The 19,181-nt window shown below is 48.2% G+C and overlaps 2 protein-coding genes and 1 long non-coding RNA gene across 6 annotated transcripts in view; 2 read left to right on the top strand and 1 right to left on the bottom strand.

Moving 5' to 3' along the window:
- The window catches only part of PXN (paxillin), a 62,254-nt gene that overhangs the window by 5,888 nt on the left and 37,185 nt on the right, over window positions 1–19,181 (top strand). The gene's annotated exons all lie outside the window — the stretch shown is intronic.
- Window positions 615–18,467, top strand: LOC116525619. The gene is made up of 3 exons (XR_004257761.1): window positions 615–787; window positions 3,013–3,015; window positions 18,454–18,467. It is a non-coding gene; the product is annotated as an uncharacterized LOC116525619 (long non-coding RNA).
- LOC116525613 (receptor of activated protein C kinase 1-like) lies at window positions 12,096–13,491 on the bottom strand. The gene is made up of 2 exons (XM_032241581.1): window positions 13,059–13,491; window positions 12,096–12,738 (listed from the first exon to the last, which is right to left on the bottom strand). The coding sequence occupies exons 1-2, from the start codon at window positions 13,421–13,423 to the stop codon at window positions 12,150–12,152; spliced, it is 954 nt and encodes a 317-aa protein (XP_032097472.1). The 5' UTR covers window positions 13,424–13,491; the 3' UTR covers window positions 12,096–12,149.

Here is a 19,181-nt window from a genome sequence, read left to right as displayed (position 1 = left end):
GATTACAGCCGTGTGCCACTACGCCTGGCAAATTTTGTATTTTTAGTAGAGACAGGGTTTCTCCATGTTGGTCAGGCTTGTCTCAAACTCCTGACCTCAGGTGATCCACCCACCTCAGCCTCCCAAAGTGCTGGAATTACAGGGGTGAGCCACTATGCCCAGCCCTTTTGTACTTTCTTGGGGGCATATACTCAGGATGAGATGCAGGGTCCTGGGGGCAGTGTCTGTTGTTCCAGGAAAGGCCCCACTCCTCCCTCCCTGGCCACCTCTCCAGTCACCTGTTACTCTTGAGACAGAGCAGTGAGCTTACAGCACCACTGCCAAGGAGAACATGGGGCGGGTCCCCCATGGTTCCTTCCCACCTCCTCTGCTTAGGAATCAGAACTTCCTGTACCCCAGCCCCACTCCACCCAAACTTGCTCCTTGTCTTTCCCATATCCAGATAACATATTGTTATTGTTAGGTGCATGCTAAAGTATTTAGGAGTGAAGTGTCATAATGTCTTGCAATTTATTTTTTTATTTTTTATATTTGAGACAGAGTGTTACTCTGTCACCCAGGCTGGAGTGCAGTAGCCCGATCTTGGCTCACTGCAACCTCCGAATCCTGAGGGAGTTGTTGAAAACTTTATGGTGGAGAATGAATGATGTCTGTTGGAGGGGGAGAGGAAGAGAAAGAATCAGGAAGCTGAGTTTCCTCAGAAACGTTGGCAAAGCAAGTCATTGAAACTGGTTCAGGGTGCTCTCCTCACCTGGGATGGGCCCCGAGCCTCCATTTACGGCCTCACGTAATGGCTTTTTGCAGTCTGGGTCTTATTGGGAGTCTCACATTTGGCCTTGTGTGTACATTAACATCCTGATAAGTCTTCCAACTAACTAGCCGATTGCCTAACCAGCGGGGCTCAGGGCTGGCCTCTCCAGGGAGGCCTTGGATGTTGGGCCAGTGGTAGACAGAACTTGCGGTTGGCCAGGCCCAGTGGAGCCCCAGTGGCCAAATCTTCCCTTAAAGACGGCCTTTTAATGCTTATTTCTTATGTGATTGTGGTATTGTGGTTTTATGGGAGAATATTGTTATTGTTAGGTGCATGCTAAAGTATTTAGGAGTGAAGTGTCATAATGTCTTGCAATTTATTTTTTTATTTTTTATATTTGAGACAGAGTGTTACTCTGTCACCCAGGCTAGAGTGCAGCAGCCCGATCTTGGCTCACTGCAACCTCCGAATCCTGAGTTTAAGCAATTCTCCTGCCTCAGCCTCCCAAGCAGCTGGGACTACAGGTGCATGCTACCATGCCTGGCTAATTTTTGTATTTTTAGTAGAGACAGGGTTTCACCATATTGGTCAGGCTGGTCTTGAACTCCTGACCTCAGGTGATCCACCCGCCTCAGCCTCCCAAAGTGCTGGGATTACAGGCATGAGCCACCACGCCTGGTCTCAACTTAGTTTTAAATGATATAATGAAAAAAAGGATTCACACATAGAGGGCAGAGAGCACAAGGACCATGCATTTACACAAAGTGGCAAAACGATGACAGCCACTCAGTCTAAGTGAGAGTACACAGGTCTCTCAACTTCTCTGTATGTTTAGACATTTTTGTAACGAAAAGTTGGAGAAAAGTCAGGAAACCCCACTTTCCCATGGTGGGCTTGGAGTTGTTGGGCCAAGGTGCTGGCCTGCGCCTGCCTGTGGTTGCCTGGAATGACTGTTGGTCTCCTGTGATTGCACAGGTGGTGGGAAGACTGGGTGAGCAGAGGCAGGAGCTGGGAGGGCCTCAGGTGACAGTGACCACCGACTGTCAGCTGGGCTGTGGGGAGCACAGTGCTGTGACCTGAGCAGAAAAGAGACAGGCCTGGCCGGGTGTGGTGGCTCATGCCTGTAATCTAAGCACTTTGGAGGCCAAGGCAGGCAGATCACCTGAGGTCGAGAGTTCAAGACCAGCCTGACCAACATGGTGAAACCCGTCTTTAAATAAAAAAAAAAGAAAAAGAAAAGAGACAGGCCTAGAGACAGTGCATATCCATAGGTGTAGAGGCAGCCTCATGAGTTATTGGGCATAATGACATTAATCAGACCAGGGTTGAAGCGAGTGAGATGCTGAACTTTGGTTGGAGTTTGAGATGGGTTGTCCAGGCTGGTGGGATGCACAGCAAGGCTTTTTTTTTTTTGAGACGGAGTCTCCCTCTGTCGCCCAGGCTGGAGTGCAATGGCATGATCTTGGCTCACTGTAACCTCTGCTTCCCAGGTTCAAGCAATTCTTGTGCCTCAGCCTCCCCAATAGCTAGGTTTACAGGAGTGCGTTATCATGCCCAGCTAATTTTTGTATTTGTAGTAGAGATGGGGTTTCACCATGTTGGCTAGGCTGGTCTCAAACTCCTGACCTCAGGTGATCCTCCCGCCTTGGCCTCCCAAAGTGCTGGGATTACAGGTGTTAGCCACTGCCCCCAGCCAGAGCAAGGCTTTACACACTTCAGGGAACGGTCTCTGGGCAGCTCGAGGCCTGTGGGAGAGGAGGAGATGACTTTTGCTTCACATCATGAACCCCTTATCTGTGGCCACAGTAGCACCATCAGTCTGCGGGCAGTGATGGCTGAGTGGCCCCGGGCTCTTGCTTCTAGCTAAAGTCTGACCATCCAGTTTTCCAGCCTTCAGGCTCCCTCTCCTGGAATCCCCACTCCCTTGGTCCTTCCTGTCTAGTTTGTGCTGACTCAAAGCTGGCCCTCTTGGGCCTCCAGTCTGTTTTGGGGAAATAGCTGGATTCTGGCACCAGTGGCCCTCTTGGCTCTGAGGCAGAGGTGAGGGCCCTGGTGCCTACTAGAAACATTTCGGGCAGCCAGCAGGCTCTCATGAGGGGAGGGCTTCATGCCAAGGTCTTCTTTCAGCCTCATGTCATCTGTGTCAGCATGCAAAGATGCCGAGGCTGGCCACTTGGCGAGGACCATGAAGTCTTCCAGAGAGGGCTCAGAGCTTCACTCTGCCTATTTGAAAGCAGCATGATGTGTGTTTTATGGGGGAGGGGGTGGTGCTGGAAGGAAGCTTTATGTAATTCTTGGCTGGAGCTCAGGTAATTGTTTTAATGAAATGGAATGCAGCTTATTCAGAATTCACTTGGCAGAAACAGCCATGTTCTGTTCTGTTTTCTTGTTGGGGAGATCAGGGCACACATTTCCAGCTGTTTTGAATCTTAGAACCCTGGGTGAGCTGGAGCAAGGTGGGTGGAACCCTCCAGGGAGCTCCAACGAGCTTCAGGCTGATTCTTCTCCGGGTCCTGGTCTGTGTGTATCATTTTGAATGAGCCACGGAGACTTCGGCTTCTTCCAACAACATAAAAGCCCTATTGAGGCCAGGCACGGTGGCTCACCCCTGTAATCCCAGCACTTTGGGAGGCCGAGGTGGGCGGATCACCTGAGGTTGGGAGTTTAAGACCAGCCTGACCAACATGGAGAAACCCCGTCTCTACTAAAAATACAAAATTAGCCGGGCATGGTGGCGCATTCCTGTAATCCCAGCTGCTGTGGAGGCTGAGGCAGGAAAATTGCTTGAACCCGGGAGGCGGAGGTTGCAATGAGTCGAGATCGTGCCATTGTACTCCAGCCTAGGCAACAAGAGCAAAACCCAGTCTCAAAAAAAAAAAAAAAAAAAGAAAAAAAGAAAATCTATTGAAAGCAGGCTATGAAATGGGCACAATGCCTGCCTTCCAGGTTGTCGGGAGACTGAGTGAGGTGCTTAGCATACAGTAGACAGACCCTCAAGGATGGTCTCTCTTTGCTTACACTTATTTCACCCCCACATCCCCGTCTTTCCACCCTTCTTTTTTGTTTTTGGGACAAGTCTTGCTCTGTCACCAGACGCCAGACTGGAGTGCAGTGGTGTGATCTTGGCCCACTGCAGCCTCTGCCTCCCAGGTTCAAGCAATTCTCCTGCCTCAGCCTCCCAAGTAGCTGTGACTATAGGTGCCCACCACCACGCCCAGCTAATTTTTGTATTTCAGTAGAGATGGGGTTTCACCATGTTGGCCAGGATGGTCTTGATCTCCTGACCTCGTGATCCACCCGTCTCAGCCTCCCAAAGTGCTGGGATTACAGGCATGAGCCACCACGCCCAGTCTTCCACCCCCTTCTATACCTCATGCCCACTGTCTTCTATCAGTGTAGATGGCTGTGGCCCCATGTGGCCTCAAGGTCCCCATCTGCAGGTCCACCTGGACCTCGTTTTTCTTCTGGTTCCCTTTTTCTCTCTTCTTCTCTTCTTTCTCTTTTCTCACAAGGTCTTGTTCTCTTGCCCAGGCTGAAGTACAGTGAGTGATCTGATCATGGCTCACTGTAACCTGCAACTCAAACGATCCTCCTGCCTCAACCTCCTGAGCAGCTGGGACTACAGGCACATGCCACCACACCTGGCTACTTTTTTGTTTTTTGTAGAGCCAGAGTCTCATTATGTTGCTCAGGCTGGTCTGGAACTCCTGGCCTCAAGCAATCCTTCCGCCTTGGCTTTCCAAAGTGATGGTATTATAGGCATGAGCCACCATGCGTCTCACCTGGTTCCCTCTTTTTACTTTTCTGCTCTTACTAACTTCAGTTTTTTGTTTTCTTTTTAGACAGAGTCTTGCTCTGCCGCCCAGACTGGAGTGTAGTGGCACGATCTTGGCTCACTGCAACCTCCGCCTTCTGGGCTCAAGCCATCCTCCTGCCTTAGCCCCGCCAAGTATCTGGGATTACAGGCACACGCCACCAAGCCTGGCTAATTTTGTATTTTTGGTACAGATGGGATTTTGCCATGTTGCCCAGGGTAGTCTTGAACCCCCAACCTTAGGTGATCCACCTGCCTTGGCCTCCCAAAGTGTTGCTAGGATTACAGATGTGAGCCACTGGGCCTGGCCTGCTCTTACTAACTTTTTTACTTTGGTCCTTTTTAAATTTTCACTCAGCCTGACCCATTCTTCCACATTTGCTCTTTTGCTGAGACACCTATCTCACTATTTAGCTGTCATATTTTTCTTCCCTTCCTTAAGCTCTGCTCGCTTCTCCAGAGACCCTCCCACCTTCTTTTCCCAAGTCTTCTCTGATCCTTGAGTGGAGGTGCACCTAGGTGTTTTCACAAAGGATTTCTCTGAACTCCTTGTTTTTCTCCTATGCACCTCGGTCAGTTCATCAACTGCATGACCTCTTTTATAACCTGTGTGCTGGCGACTCCCAAATTTATATTTCCACCCCTGACGTGCATTCTATTGTCTAGATTCTTCCGGTTTGTGCGCCAGCAAAGATTCAACTCATTTCCTTTCCACTTTCCCATCCAGGCCTCATCTACTGCCTGGTCTCTCTTAGCTCCCCTCTCTTCTCTGGGCCTGTGTTAGATAATGGGCATTTGTGCAGCACTTGAAGCTTGAGGAAACATTTTCATGTGCTTCTTAATTTTTTTTAAAAAACTAAACCTTATGTATATTCAAGGTTTGCAACATGATGTTATGGGATACTTGTAGATAGTAAGGTGGTTACTAAAGTGAAGCAGATTAACCTACCAGTCATCCCACAGTTACCTTCCTGTGTGCCAAGAGCAGCTAGATCTACTTACGTAATGAAAATCCCAAATACTGTTTTCTTAACTTTAGCCCTCATGTCATACATTAGATTTCTAAGTGTGTGTCTCCCATGTATCTGCTACTTCGTATTCTTTGACCCACATCTCCCCTTTCCCTCTTCCACCCGTAGTAACCACTGTTCCATTCCCTATCTCTGTATTTGACCTTTCTCTCTCTCTCTCTCTCTCTCTCTCTCTCACCCAAAGTTATATATATGTGTAACTTTGGGTGGCCAAGGCAGGTGGGTCACCTGAGGTCAGGAGTTCGAGACCAGCCTGGCCAACCAGGCATGGTGGTGCGTGCCTGTAGTCCCAGCCACTCGGGAGGCTGAGGCAGGAAAATTGCTTGAACCCAGGAGGTGGCGGCTGCAATGAACTGAGATCACGCCATTGCACTGCAGCCTGAGTGTTGGAGTAAGACTCCATCTCAAACATAAATAAAATAACAAGTAAATAAATATATGTATATAGTACCTATAAGTGAGATCACACAGTGTTTTTCTCATTGTGTCTGGCTCATCTTACTGAGCATGTCTTTCCATGCTGTGGCAAATTGGCAGCATCTCCCTTTTTAAGGCTGAATAATCCATCGTATCTATATACCACATTTTCTTTATCTATTCGTCCATTGACCACCATCATTTTTTATATGGTTCTGACAGCCACCCTTTGAAGTAGGTAGTAATTATCTTCATATTATCAGTGAGGAAGCTGAACTGAAGTGCAGAGGAGTTAGGGGAAGGGAACACACCCAGTGTTACCACAGGCAATGATGCAAGAAGCTGAACCTTGGGTTTTCCCACACCCAACCCAGTCTCTATCTGCTTTTTCTCTTTTTGTTGTTTTTTGAGATGGAGTCTTGCTCTGTCACTCAGGCTAGAGTGCAGCTGTGTGATCTCGGCTTACTGCAGCCTCCGCCTCCCAGGTTCAAGTGATTTTCCTGCTTCAGCCTCCTGAGTAGGTGGGACTCTGGGTGCATGCCATCACGCTTGGCTACTTTTTGTATTTTTAGTAAAGATGGGGTTTCACCATGTTGGCCAGGCTGGTCTTGAACTCCTGACCTCAGATGATCCACCTGCCTTGGGTTCCCAAACAACTGGGATTACAGGCGTGAGCCACCGTGCCGGGTCTTCTTTCTGTTTTTATTTTTAATAAAGATGGGGATTCACCATGATGGCCAGGCTGGTCTTGAACTCCTGACCTCAGGTGATGCACCCACCTCAGCCTCCCAAAGTGCTAGGATTACAGGCGTGAGCCACCGCGCCTGGCCTCTTTCTGTTTTTTTATATGGGAAACCTCAAGGCAGAAATCAGAAATCTACGGGTCAGATTTGGCTTGCAGACCCTTGTTGCTTAGTCTTCATGGTATTTAAAATATTCCAAATTAGTTGCCAACAATTACGGGTCAGGAGATTGAACCAAAAAATTCTTTTCTTTTTTTTTTTTTGAGACGAGTCTCACTGTGTTGCCCAGGCTGGAGTGCAGTGGCACAATCTCAGCTCACTGCAACCTCCGCCTCCCGGGTTCAAGTGATTCTTCTGCCTCAGACTCCCAAGTAGCTGGGACCACAGGCACCCACTACCACACCCAGCTAATTTTTGTATTTTTAGTAGAGACAGGGTTTCACTACATGTTCTTTCTTTTGAAAAGTCAGATCAGGCTTCATGGGATCCACGTACTCTGTGTCACCACTTGGTTAACCTCAATAGCTCCAGCCTCATATTTGACCCTCTCTGTTGCCTACATTGGGACTCACTTCCTTCATACATATTCCTACCTGGCCCCTGCTTTGAGTGGTTCTAATTATGCTCTGTGCTGGATATTTCTAACAAATGCAGTTGCCAAATCTAAGGGTTATCTTGTACTTCAGTCTCTGAATTACATTTGACTTCTGACCATGCCAACCACTCAGCTCTGCCTTGAGTCTAGATCTTGGTTCAAGTCGCAGAAAATAGCCTTCTTCTGACTCACCTTACCCTCTGCATTTATTTATTTATTTGTTGAGGCAGAGTCTTGCTCTGTCACCCAGGCTGGAGTATAGTGGCGCCACCTTGGCTCACTGAAACCTCCACCTCTCAGGTTCAAGCAATTCTCTGCCTCAGCCTCCCGAGTAGCTAGGATTACAGGTGTCCGCCACCACACCCTGCTAATTTTTTTGTATTTTTAGTAGGGACAGGGTTTCACCATCTTGGCCAGGCTGATCTTGAACCCCTGACCTCGTGATCCACCCGCCTCAGCCTCCCAAAGTGTTGGGATTACAGGTGTGAGCCACTGCACCTGGCCACCCTCTGCCTTTAAAATCTTAGCTGAATTTACCTTTTTGAGAAGGCTTTTTTTCAGATAAAACTAACCAGCTTGTTGACTCTCCTACTAAAGTTAATCTTTACAGATCTGTGTAAATTGGGCTTGCTTTTGTCTCCTGCTCTGCCCTGGAAGCTCCTTGAAGACAGGGATTTTATCTGCCTTTCAGATATCTCTTACCACCAAGCATTGCTCTGTTCTCTCTGTGGTTGCTTAGTAAATACTTGATGGTGGTTGATGATGAAATGGGCATGAACTGCAGATACCCACAATGATGCTGAACCTGCAGCAAACCACTTCCTCCTCTGGAGAACCTGAGTGAGAGATTCCGCGTTCAGGGTGGGGAGGTGGCATAGAACCAAGGCTCTGACATCAGCCACCCTTGGGTCTGTATCCATGCTGCCGCTGACTACTGTGTGTCCTTGGCAGGTCACTTTACACTCTGAGCCTTGGTTTCCTAACCTAAGAAACAGGTACATTTCCTGACATACTTTCCTGAAATACTTTCAAAGTGCTCAGTAAATGGTGGCGATTATCATTCATTCTTGGAATAATCTTGACAACTCCCGGGGTGGAGGGTTTGGCTTTTGGTATCACTCTCTTGGCATTTATTTGTTTGTTTATTTTAATGTATTTTTTTTTTTTTTTGAGATGGAGTCTGGCTCTATTGCCAAGGCTAGAGTGCAGTGGCACGATCTTGGCTCTCTGTAGTCTCCGCCTCCCGAGTTCAAGCCATTCTCCTGCCTCAGCCTCCGGAGTAGCTGGGATTACAGGCATCTGCCACCACGCCCGGCTAATTTTTGTATTTTTAGTAGAGATAGGGTTTCACTATGTTGGCCAGGCTGGTCCCAAGCTCCTGACCTCAAATGATCTGCCCGCCTCAGCTTCCCAAAGTGCTGGGATTATAGGCGTGAGCCACCATGCCCAGCTTGTTTGTTTATGTATTTATTGAGACAGAGTCTGGCTTTGTTGCCCAGGCTGGAGTGCAGTGGCCGTGATCTCAGCTCACTGCAGCCTCCGCCTCCCATGTTCAAGCAATTCTCTTGCCTCAGCCTCCTGAGTATCTGGGATTACAGGCATGCACCACCATGCTAGCTACTGTTTTTTAAGTTTTGGTAGAGACGGGGTTTCACCATGTTGGCCAGGCTGTTCTCAAACTCCTGGTCTCAAGTGATCTACCCGTCTTGGCCTCCCAAAGTGCTGGTATTACAGGCGTGAGCTGCTGCACCAGGCTTTATTTATTTTTTAATTAATTGATTGTTTTTGAGACAGAGTCTCCCTCTGTCACCCAGGCTGGAATGCAGTGGCATGATCTCGGCTTACTACAACTTCCACCTCCCAGGTTCAAACAATTCTCCTGCCTCAGCCTCCCAAGTAGTTGGTATTACAGACGCCTGCCACCATGCCCAGCTAATTTTTTGTATTTTTAGTAGAGATGGGATTTTGCCATGTTGGCCAAGCTGGTCTTGAACTCCTGGCCTCAAGTGATCTGCCCACTTTGGCCTTCCAAAGTGCTGGGATTATAGGCATGAGCCACTGCGCCTGGCCCACTCTTCCTATTTAAACTTCTACTTCATCTGTAGGTTGGCTGTGTTTTCCACGGCCCTGGAGGTTGGCATTTAGTGCAGTTGGCCCTGCTTGGTTGCTTAGCTTGGCCTGGGGGAAGCATCTGACTTTGGTTATTTTCTGGGAGAATGTGATTTAGGACTCTCCATGGTGCCATGGGTTAGAGAATGCTTGGGACTATGCTGTGGAGGTAAAATGGCCACACCTCTGGGCCAGTGGTGTTAAGCTGGGTTTTGGTTATATGACTTTTAATGTCCCCTGAGCCTCTTTGGTGGCTTTCATGAGGAAGTGGTGGGGGAGGAGGTGGCTTGGTGGCTTGGTTTATACTAATCACTCATCTAACACCAATGTTGGTGAGAGCTGCCACAGAGAGCTGCTCTGGGATCCGCTTCCATATCAGCCCTGAGCTGCTTCTAGCACTCTAGGCATCTGGAAAGCCTCATGGGGTGGTCTGGCCATGGAGCCTCCTAGTAGCAGTAGAAAAAAGGGGGAGTTGGTTTTCTGGACTGTGAACTTGGTGGTTGTGTACTGAGTGGACACAGCCGTTTCATGAAGCTGGCCCAGTGACTGTACCTTTTAGGGACGGTTGATCTGTGGGACCCACCCTGGGCTCTGTTGAAGGTTTGAAGTGGGTCAGAGAGTCCTGGCCGAGCTTTCCCCCGTCTCTGTTTCCAGGAACATTCCTTTTCCTTAGGTGGAAATGGGAGTGTCCGATGGCCTGCACTTGGTTTCCTCTGGATTTGCCATTTCCCCTGTGGACTCCTGGCTCAGCTGGCTGGCTAAGGCAGTCTCTCATCATGGATGTGCTCTGGGACAGCCCAGTGGGGCTGGCTCCTCTGGGGTGGGTGCAGAGGAGTGGTCATGATGCCTGAACACTGCACTCATTCCTCAGAGACCGGACTTGGCAGCCCTCCTGAGCCTGCCTGGTCACATGCTGCCCGCCTTGGATGCTCCTCTGTCCCTAGCAGTGGATGTGCAGTTTCTCCACCCCTCCTTAGCATGGCCAGCCTCAATGTGTCTTTGAGGCGAGGTGGCTGTTGGGATAGCTGGGTGGTCTCCTTTCTTCCCTGCCTCGCCACCTCAGATGGCCTCTTCTGCTGTGTCCTGAACTTTCCAAGAATTCCTCCCCCTTTTCTCTCTTTGGAAGTTGGCACTTGAAGTCTTTTTGCCTGATCTTTGGAGGCAGCCAAGCCGGAAACAAGCTGGGGAAGAAGAGCGTCACCTGGAGGCGGTTGTCATGGCTTCCTGTGGTCGCTTGTGGTCATCTGCTTCTAAACATCCTGTTTGTGCCCCTAGAGCAGCAGGAACAGTGACCAGGAGACAGCTGTTATCTGCCTGAGTTTGGCCAGAGCATGGGGGCTGGGGTGTTTCTATTGCGGGGACCCTTGATTGGCTGATCTCTGGCAATTGGGGGCATTGCTGGTAGCGGCTCCTTTGGGTGTCACTGGCTTGGGCTTTATTCTGGCTGTGTCCTTCCTCTTCTCCCTGCTTTGACTGTCTGCGAGAATTTCCCTCTTAACGGTCTGCTGGGTGTTATCAGTCTGCACTCCCTCTCTGTGCTTCTGGACTGATCCATTCTTTCTCACCCTCCTCCTGTGCTTCCAGAGCTGGAAGGAGCCTTAGGATGTCATTTTCTCCTATGGTTTGGAGTCTGTGGCCATCACCTTCTTCAGTCAGAACTGCTCCCTTTTCTCTGTTTATATATTGGGTTTCCATCTAATACCACAATTGCAAATGGTGTTTTGTGGACTTTTTAAAATGTGAAAATAAATATGTAAAAACATTTGAAGCAGGGTACAGTGGCTCATGCCTATAATCCCAGCACTTTGGGAGGCTGATGCAGGAGGATCGCTTAAGCCCAGGAATTTGAGGCCAGCCTGGGCAACATTGTGATTCCATTTCTACAAAAATTAAAAAATTGGCTGGACGTGGTGGCTCATGCCTGTAATCCCGGCACTTTGGAAGGCCGAGGTGGGCAGATCACCTGAGGTCAGGAGTTCGAAACTAGCTTGGCCAACATGGTGAAACCCCGTCTCTACAAAAACACAAAAATGAGCTGGGTGTGGCAAGCGCCTGAAATCCCAGTTACCTGGCAGCTGAGGCAGGAGAATTGCTTGAACTTGGGAGGTAGAGGTTGGGTGGGCAGAGATTGTGCCACTCTACTCTGGCTTGGGTGACAGAGCAAGATTCTGTCTCAAATAAATAAATATATAAAATAGATAAAATAAAATATAAACAAATTAGCTGGGCATGGTAGCACACACCTGTAGTCTCAGCTACTTGGGAGGCTGGGGCAGGAGGATCTCTTGAGGCCGGGAAGTTTTGCTACTTCGCTCCAGCCTGGGCAACAGAGCAAGACATTGTCTCTAAAAAAAACACCAAAACACATGTTTAAAAATTGCTTATCAAGTTCAACCCCCTCATTTTCCTAGGAGAAAGCACTTGTACAGAAACGTAGCAGAGTAAGCCTTTTCCTCATTCTAGCCCTCTTTTGGGAAATGTGGAGTCCTGGTTTTCCTCATTTCTAGAACATGCCTGCCATGGTGTGGCCTCAAACCTTCATTTTTGCCTAGGGATCTTTCTCATGTCATTTTGTATCTCATATTGTTATTTGCTTTTATGAAAGCTTTTTTTTTTTAACTTTTTTTTTTCTTTTAAAGTCAAAAAAGCCAGTTTTTTTCTTTAATTTGTAAAGCTGTGCCACAAACTTCTAGCGGGTGCCGATGGTCACCTGCCACACTCGCACCAGGCTGTCTGTGTAGCCAGCAAACAGAGGCTGGCCATCAGCAGACCAGGCCAGGGAGGTGCACTGGGGTGGTTCTGCCTTGCTGCTGGTGCTGATAACTTCCTGCTTCAGTTCGTCTACAATGATCTTCCCCTCTAAATCCCAAATCTTGATGCTGGGGCCTGTGGCAGCACAGCGCCAGTAGCGGTTAGGGCTGAAGCATAGGGCGTTGATGATGTCCCCACCATCTAGGGTGTAAAGGTGCTTGCCTTCGTTGAGATCCCATAACATGGCCTGGCCATCCTTGCCTCCAAAAGCACAGAGGGATCCATCTGGAGAGACAGTCACTGTGTTCAGATAGCCTGTGTGGCCAATGTGGTTGGTCTTCAGCTTGCAGTTAGCCAGGTTCCATACCTTGACCAGCTTATCCCAGCCGCAGGAGACAATGTTAGGGTTGCTGATGTTGGGCGAGAAGCGGACACAAGACACCCACTCTGAGTGGCTCTCATCCTGGACAGTGTATTTGCACACACCCAGGGTATTCCATAGCTTGATGGTTTTTTTTTTTTTTTTTTTTTTTGAGACGGAGTTTCACTCTTGTTACCCAGGCTGGAGTGCAATGGCGCGATCTCGGCTCACTGCAACCTCCGCCTCCTGGGTTCAGGCAATTCTCCTGCCTCAGCCTCCTGAGTAGCTGGGATTACAGGCACGCGCCACCATGCCCAGCTGATTTTTTGTATTTTTAGTAGAGACGGGGTTTCACCATGTTGACCAGGATGGTCTCGATCTCTTGACCTCAGGTGATCCACCCGCCTCAGCCTCCCAAAGTGCTGGGATTACAGGCTTGAGCCACCGCACCTGGCCCAGCTTGATGGTTTTATCTCGAGATCCATCGAGACAATCTGCCGGTTGTCAGAGGAGAAGGCCACACTCAACACATCCTTGGTATGGCCCACAAATCGCCTCGTGGTGGTGCCCGTTGTGAGATCCCAGAGGCTCAGGGTTCCATCCCAGGAGCCTGAGAGGGCAAACTGGCCATCTGAGGAGATAACCACATCACTAACAAAGTGGGCGTGACCTCGAAGAGCACGCTGTGGAATTCCATAGTTGGTCTCATCCCTGGTCAGTTTCCACATGATGATGGTCTTGTCTCGAGAGGCGGATAGGATCATGTCCGGGAACTGAGGAGTAGTAGCGATCTGTGTTACCCAGCCGTTATGGCCCTTGAGAGTGCCACGAAGGGTCATCTGCTCAGTCATGGCGGCGGAGAGCGCGTGTGCTGCTGCACCGATGAGGATGGCACTGGATGGCTGAGAAACCAGCACCACTAACTTTTTTTGAGACAGTGTCTTGCTCTGTCACCCAGGCTGGAGTGCAGTGGTACGATCTCAGCTCACTGCAGCCTTTACTTCCCAGGCTCAAGTGATTCTCCCACCTCAGCTGGGACCACAGATGTGCACCACCACACCTAGATAGTTTTTGTATCATTTGTAGAGACGCAGTCTTGCTATGTTGCCTAGGCTGGTCTTAAACGCCTGGGCTCAGGCTTTCCTCCCACCTCGGCTTCCCAAAGTGCTAGGATTACAGGCATGAGCCACCACACCTAACCCACAAAACCATTTTGTTCATTTATTTTTTATTTTTTTGAGACAGAGTCTCGCTCTGTTGCCCAGGCTGGAGTGCAGTGGCGTGATCTCTGCTCATTGCAACCTCCGTCTCCCAGGTTCAAGTGATTCTCTTGCCTTAGCCTCCCAAGTAGCTGAGACTACAGGCATGCACCACCAATCCCAGCTAATTTTTGTGTTTTTAGTAGAGATGGGGTTTTACCAGGCGGGCCAGGATGGTCTTGATTTCTTGACCTCATGATCCACTGGCCTCGGCCTCCCCAAGTGCTAGGATTACAGGCGTGAGCCACTGCCCCCAACCTATTTATTTATTTTTTTGAGATGTGGAGTCTCACTCCCGTCGTACAAACTGGAATGCAGTGGCAGGATCTCTGGTCACTGCAGCCTCCACCTCCCAAGTTCAAGCGATTCTCCTTCCCCAGCCTCCCGAGTAGTTGGGATTACAGGCGTGTGCCACTGTGCCTGGCTAATTTTTGTATTTTCAGTAGAGACGGGTTTTTGCCATGATGTGGCCAGGCTGGTCTTAAACTCCTGACCTCAGGTGATCCACCTGCCCCAGCCTCTCAAAGGGCTCGGATTACAGGTGTGAGCCACTGTGCCCAGCCCACAAAACCATTTTAAATGTCAGTTCAGTGGCATTGAGTAGTTTCACAATGTTGTGCAACTATTATCTCTCTCTAGTTCTAAAACATTTCATCACTCCCCATTATCACTTCCTTCTTAGTACTCTTCTTTCCGTCTTGATGAAAGTAGGATCATATAATATGGAATCATATAATATGTGACCTTTTGTGACTGGCTTCTTTCACTTAGCATAATGTTTTTGAGGTTCATCCAATTTGTAACACATATTAATACTTCATTTTTATGGCTGTATAATGTCCCGTTATTTCTGTATGCCATGTTTTGTTTATCCATTCATCTGTTGATGGGTGTTTTGGTTGTTTCCAACTTTTGGCTATTGTGAGGAGTGCTGCTGTGAACCTTTGTGTACAGGTATTTATTTGAATACTGTTTTCAGTTCTTTTGGGCTTAACTACACTTGATCTTAGCCAAAAGGCCAAGAAATAATTGGGTTTAAATATCTTCACAGTTTTTAAAATTTATTTTTGTGTTTTGTTATAAATGTCTATTAAATGGGCTAACTATATTTGTGTTTCTTTTAATATTTTGCTGGTTTTTAGAAGTTGATTATCAGTGTTACACGTGTTCATTGTAGAAAATTTGAAAACTGGCCTGGGCAGGCCGGGCGCGGTGTCTCATGCCTGTGATCCCAGCACTTGGAGAGGCCGAGGTGAGTGGATCACTTGAGGTTGGGAGTTTGAGACCAGCCTGATCAACATGAAGAAACTCGTCTCTACTAAAAATACAAAATTAGCTGGGAGTGGTGGCGTATGCCTGTAATCCCAGTTACTCGGAGGCTGAGGGAGGAGAGTCGCTTAAACCAAGGAGACAGAGGCTGCAGGGAGCTGAGATCGTGCCATTGCACTCCAGCCTGGGCAACTAGAGCGAAACTTGGTCTCAAAAAAAAAAAAGAAAGAAAGAAAGAAAACTAGCCTAGGCAACATAGTGAGACCTCGTCTTTATAAAAAAGCAAAAAAAATTAGCAGAGTGTGATGGCATGCACCTGTGTGGTACCTCAGGAGGCTGAGGTGGGAGGATTGCCTGAGTTGAGGAGGTCGAGGCTGCAGTGAGCCATGATTGCACCACTGCACTCCAGCCTATGCAACAGAGCGAGACCTTGTCTAAAACAAAACAAAAAACAGAAATTGAAAACTACAGAGATACCCAAGGGAGAAAATAATGAAAGCTCATAGACAGAATCATCTAGAGATGACCGCAATTAATATCTTAATGTATTTCTGTAAAATCTTTTTGGTACATACATGTTTACATAATTGGAATCGTAACTGCCAGCATTTTTTTTTTTTTTTTTTTTTAGACGGAGTTTCGCTCTTGTTACCCAGGCTGGAGTGCAATGGCGCGATCTCGGCTCACCGCAACCTCCGCCTCCTGGGTTCAGGCAATTCTCCTGCCTCAGCCTCCTGAGTAGCTGGGATTACAGGCACGCGCCACCATGCCCAGCTAATGTTTTGTATTTTTAGTAGAGATGGGGTTTCACCACGTTGACCAGGATGGTCTCGATCTCTTGACCTCGTGATCCACCTGCCTTGGCCTCCCAAAGTGCTGGGATTACAGGCTTGAGCCACCGCGCCCGGCTTTTTTTGAGACAGAGTCTCAGGTCTGTTGCCCAGGTTGGAGTACAGTGGTGCGATCTTGGCTTACTGCAACCTCTGCCTCCCAGGTTCAAGCGATTCTCCTGTCTCAGCCTCCAGAATAGCTGGGATTACAGGTGCCTGCCAACACACCTGGCTAATTTTTATATTTTTAGTAGAGACAGGGTTTCACCATGTTGGCCAGGCTGGTCTTGAACTCCTGACCTCAGGTGATCCTCCTGCCTCAGCCTCCCAAAGTTCCGGGATTATAGAAGTGAGCCACTGTGCCTCACCATCCATTATTAATATAGTGTTATTCACTCTGTGGCAGGTACTGTGCTAAATACCTCCTTTACCTTCCCTTATCATTTCCTCACAGCAGCCCTCTGAAGTAGGTATTCTAGGTAAGGACACCAAAGCACAGAGAGGTAAGCGACTTGCCCCAGGTGAGTTGCTGGTAAGTGGCAGAGCTGGGATTGGATCCAGTGACCGTCCCATACAACCCTTGCTCTCATTGTAGACTCCGTTCTGATTCCTGCTTGCCAGTGAAGGTGATGCCACGTGATGCCACTGGGGAGGAAGGAAGAGAAGGGGACAGTCTGGGGTGTGTATGTGTGTGTGTGTGTGTGTGTGTGTGTGAGAAAGAGAGAGAGAGAGAAAGTCATCTGTGGATCATATATGCTGTGCTTGGGGGTGCAGTAGTTGAGGAAACAATCAACCAGGTGTATGCCGAGGGCAGTGGGGACTGTTGAACACTGACCCCTACCCAGGGTTAGCAGGGACTGAAAATGACCCCAGGAGAAGGGAGAAGTGTGGCGTGAGCTGGTGTGCTTTGCTCTAGGGAAGGTCTGTGGGCTGTGCAGAGAGGAGGGAGCATTTCCTGCTCTGTGGCCATCCTCCAGCCCCCTCTTCTTCCACGTGAGCAAAGGCCTGGGGTTCCCCAGACCAGCATCTGTCAGCCTGCTGCCCTCCCTCTCTTCACTTCTCTTGGGTTATTTGCTTTTCTCTTCCCCTGCCTTCCTTTGGAAGAGGTTTTTCTCAATTACTGAGCTTTCTCAACTCGACATTCAAAATCTCGTTTCCAGCTAGGATTGTGGATTTGTCGCTTTTTTTTTTTCTTTTTCCAGTTTTGTCCATTTTTGCTTTATCTACTTTAGAGCTGTTTCGTTGAATGGGCTTACATTTAGGATGATTAAGTCTTCATGATGAGTTGACTCTTATCTTTATGAAATGTCCCTCTTTACGTCTGGTTATATTCCTGTCTGGAAGTCTGCCTTGTCTGGTATTAACAGAAGTACTTCAACTTTCTTCCTTTCTTTTTTTCTTTCTTTCTTTTTTTTTTGAGATGGAGTTTCTCTCTTGTTGCCCAGGCTGGAGTACAATGGTGGAATCTCGGCTCACTGCAACCTCTGCCTCCTGGGTTCAAGCGATTCTCCTGCCTCAGCCTCCTGAGTAGCTGGGATTACAGGCGTGCACCATACCCGGCTAATTTTGTATTTTTAGTAGAGATGGGGTTTCTCCATATTGGTCAGGCTGGTCTCCAACTCCTGCCCTCGTGATCCACCTGCCTCAGCCTCCCAAAGTGCTGAGATTACAGGCATGAGCCACCACACCTGGCTGTTTCTTTTTTTCTTTTTCCTTTTTTTTTTGAGATAGAGTTTCGCTCTTGTTGCCCAGGCTGGAGTGCAAAAGCACAATCTTAGCTTACCACGGCCTCTACGTTCCAGGTTCAAGTGATTCTCCTGCCTCAGCCTCCCTAGTAGCTGGGATTACAGGCACCTACCATCATGCCCAGCTAATTTTTTGTATTTTTAGTAGAGATGGGGTTTCACTATGTTGACCAGGCTGGTCTCAAACTCCTGACCTCAGGTGATCCACCCACCTGAGCCTCCCAAAGTGCTGGGATTACAGGCGTAAGCCACCGCACCCAGCTTCTTTTTTTCTTTAAACAACTGCTATTCTGTTTAATAAAATAGTTGCTTGAAACATCTGCAGTGGTGACTTTAACCTTGAATCTCAGCTCAGCACAGATGGACGTAATCTGCTTAGCAATCTCGGGAGGACTGTCCGGGTCAGTGAGTCACTTGCGGATTCTCATCTGGAAATGATCCCTTGTTCTAGAACTACTTCACCATGAGGCATTTTTTTATAGTGATTCTTAGAGTCTTGGTAGGCATCCGAAATGATCCTACACTTTGAGATTCTTTTCCTTTGTGCTTTTGATCAAGCCAGCACACACCTTCTCCAGGGATTTTGACGTTGTGGCAGGTTAGGTTAATTCTGATTTGAATAATCGCCCCCTCTAGTTCCATGGATGGCTTTGAAAGCCATAGCTATGGTGTGGCTTCCCAGGTGACTTGTTCTGGGGTGAGAGCAAACAGCGGTAAGTCGGGAGCAGGCAAGGGCACACCAGAGCTCTGTGGCAGCTGCCAGCTGACTTCCTCAAAGGGCCACTCTGCCTTCCTTGATATTAGTGTTTGCATGGTGTGTCTTTCCCCATTGCTTTACTCTGAATCTATCTGTGTCTTTATATGTAAAGTGTGTTTCTTGTAGACAGCGTGTATTAAATACTGCATTTCCACCCAGTCTGACAAACTCTGCCTTTTAATTGGAGTATATAAGCCTTTTAAATTTTAAAGTAATTATCAATGTGGTTAGATTGAAGTCTATCATCTTGCCATTCGTTTTCCATTTGTGCCGTCTGTTCTTTATTTTTTCTTCTTTTCTAGCCTTTTTATTTTAATTTTTTTTTAGAGACAGGGTCTTCCTGTTACCCGGGCTGAAGTGCAGTGGTGCAGTCATGGCTCACTACAGCCTCTTGAGTAGCTAGGATTACAGGCATGTGCTAACATGCCCGGCTAAATTTTCCTTTTTTTTTTTTTTTGAGAAGGTTTCTTTTTCTGTCGCCCAGGCTGGAATGCAGTGGTGGGATCTTCACTCACTGCAACCTCTGCCTCCCAGGTTCAAGTGATTCTCATGCCTCAGCTTCCAGAGGAATTGGGATTATAGGCATGCACTACCATGCCCGGGTAATTTTTGTATTTTTAGTAGAGATGGGGTTTTACCACGTTGGCCAGGCTGGACTCAAACTCCTGACCTGAAGTGATCTGCCCCCCTCAGCCTCCCCAAGTGCTGGGATTATGAGCGTGAGCCACTGTGCCCAGCCTAATTTTTTA

The sequence above is a fragment of the Sapajus apella genome, unplaced genomic scaffold, assembly GCF_009761245.1.
Source record: "Sapajus apella isolate SASKATOON/1434 unplaced genomic scaffold, GSC_monkey_1.0 scaffold2, whole genome shotgun sequence".
Classification (NCBI taxonomy): Eukaryota; Metazoa; Chordata; class Mammalia; order Primates; family Cebidae; genus Sapajus; species Sapajus apella.
This window is presented reverse-complemented; position numbering and strand designations above follow the sequence as displayed.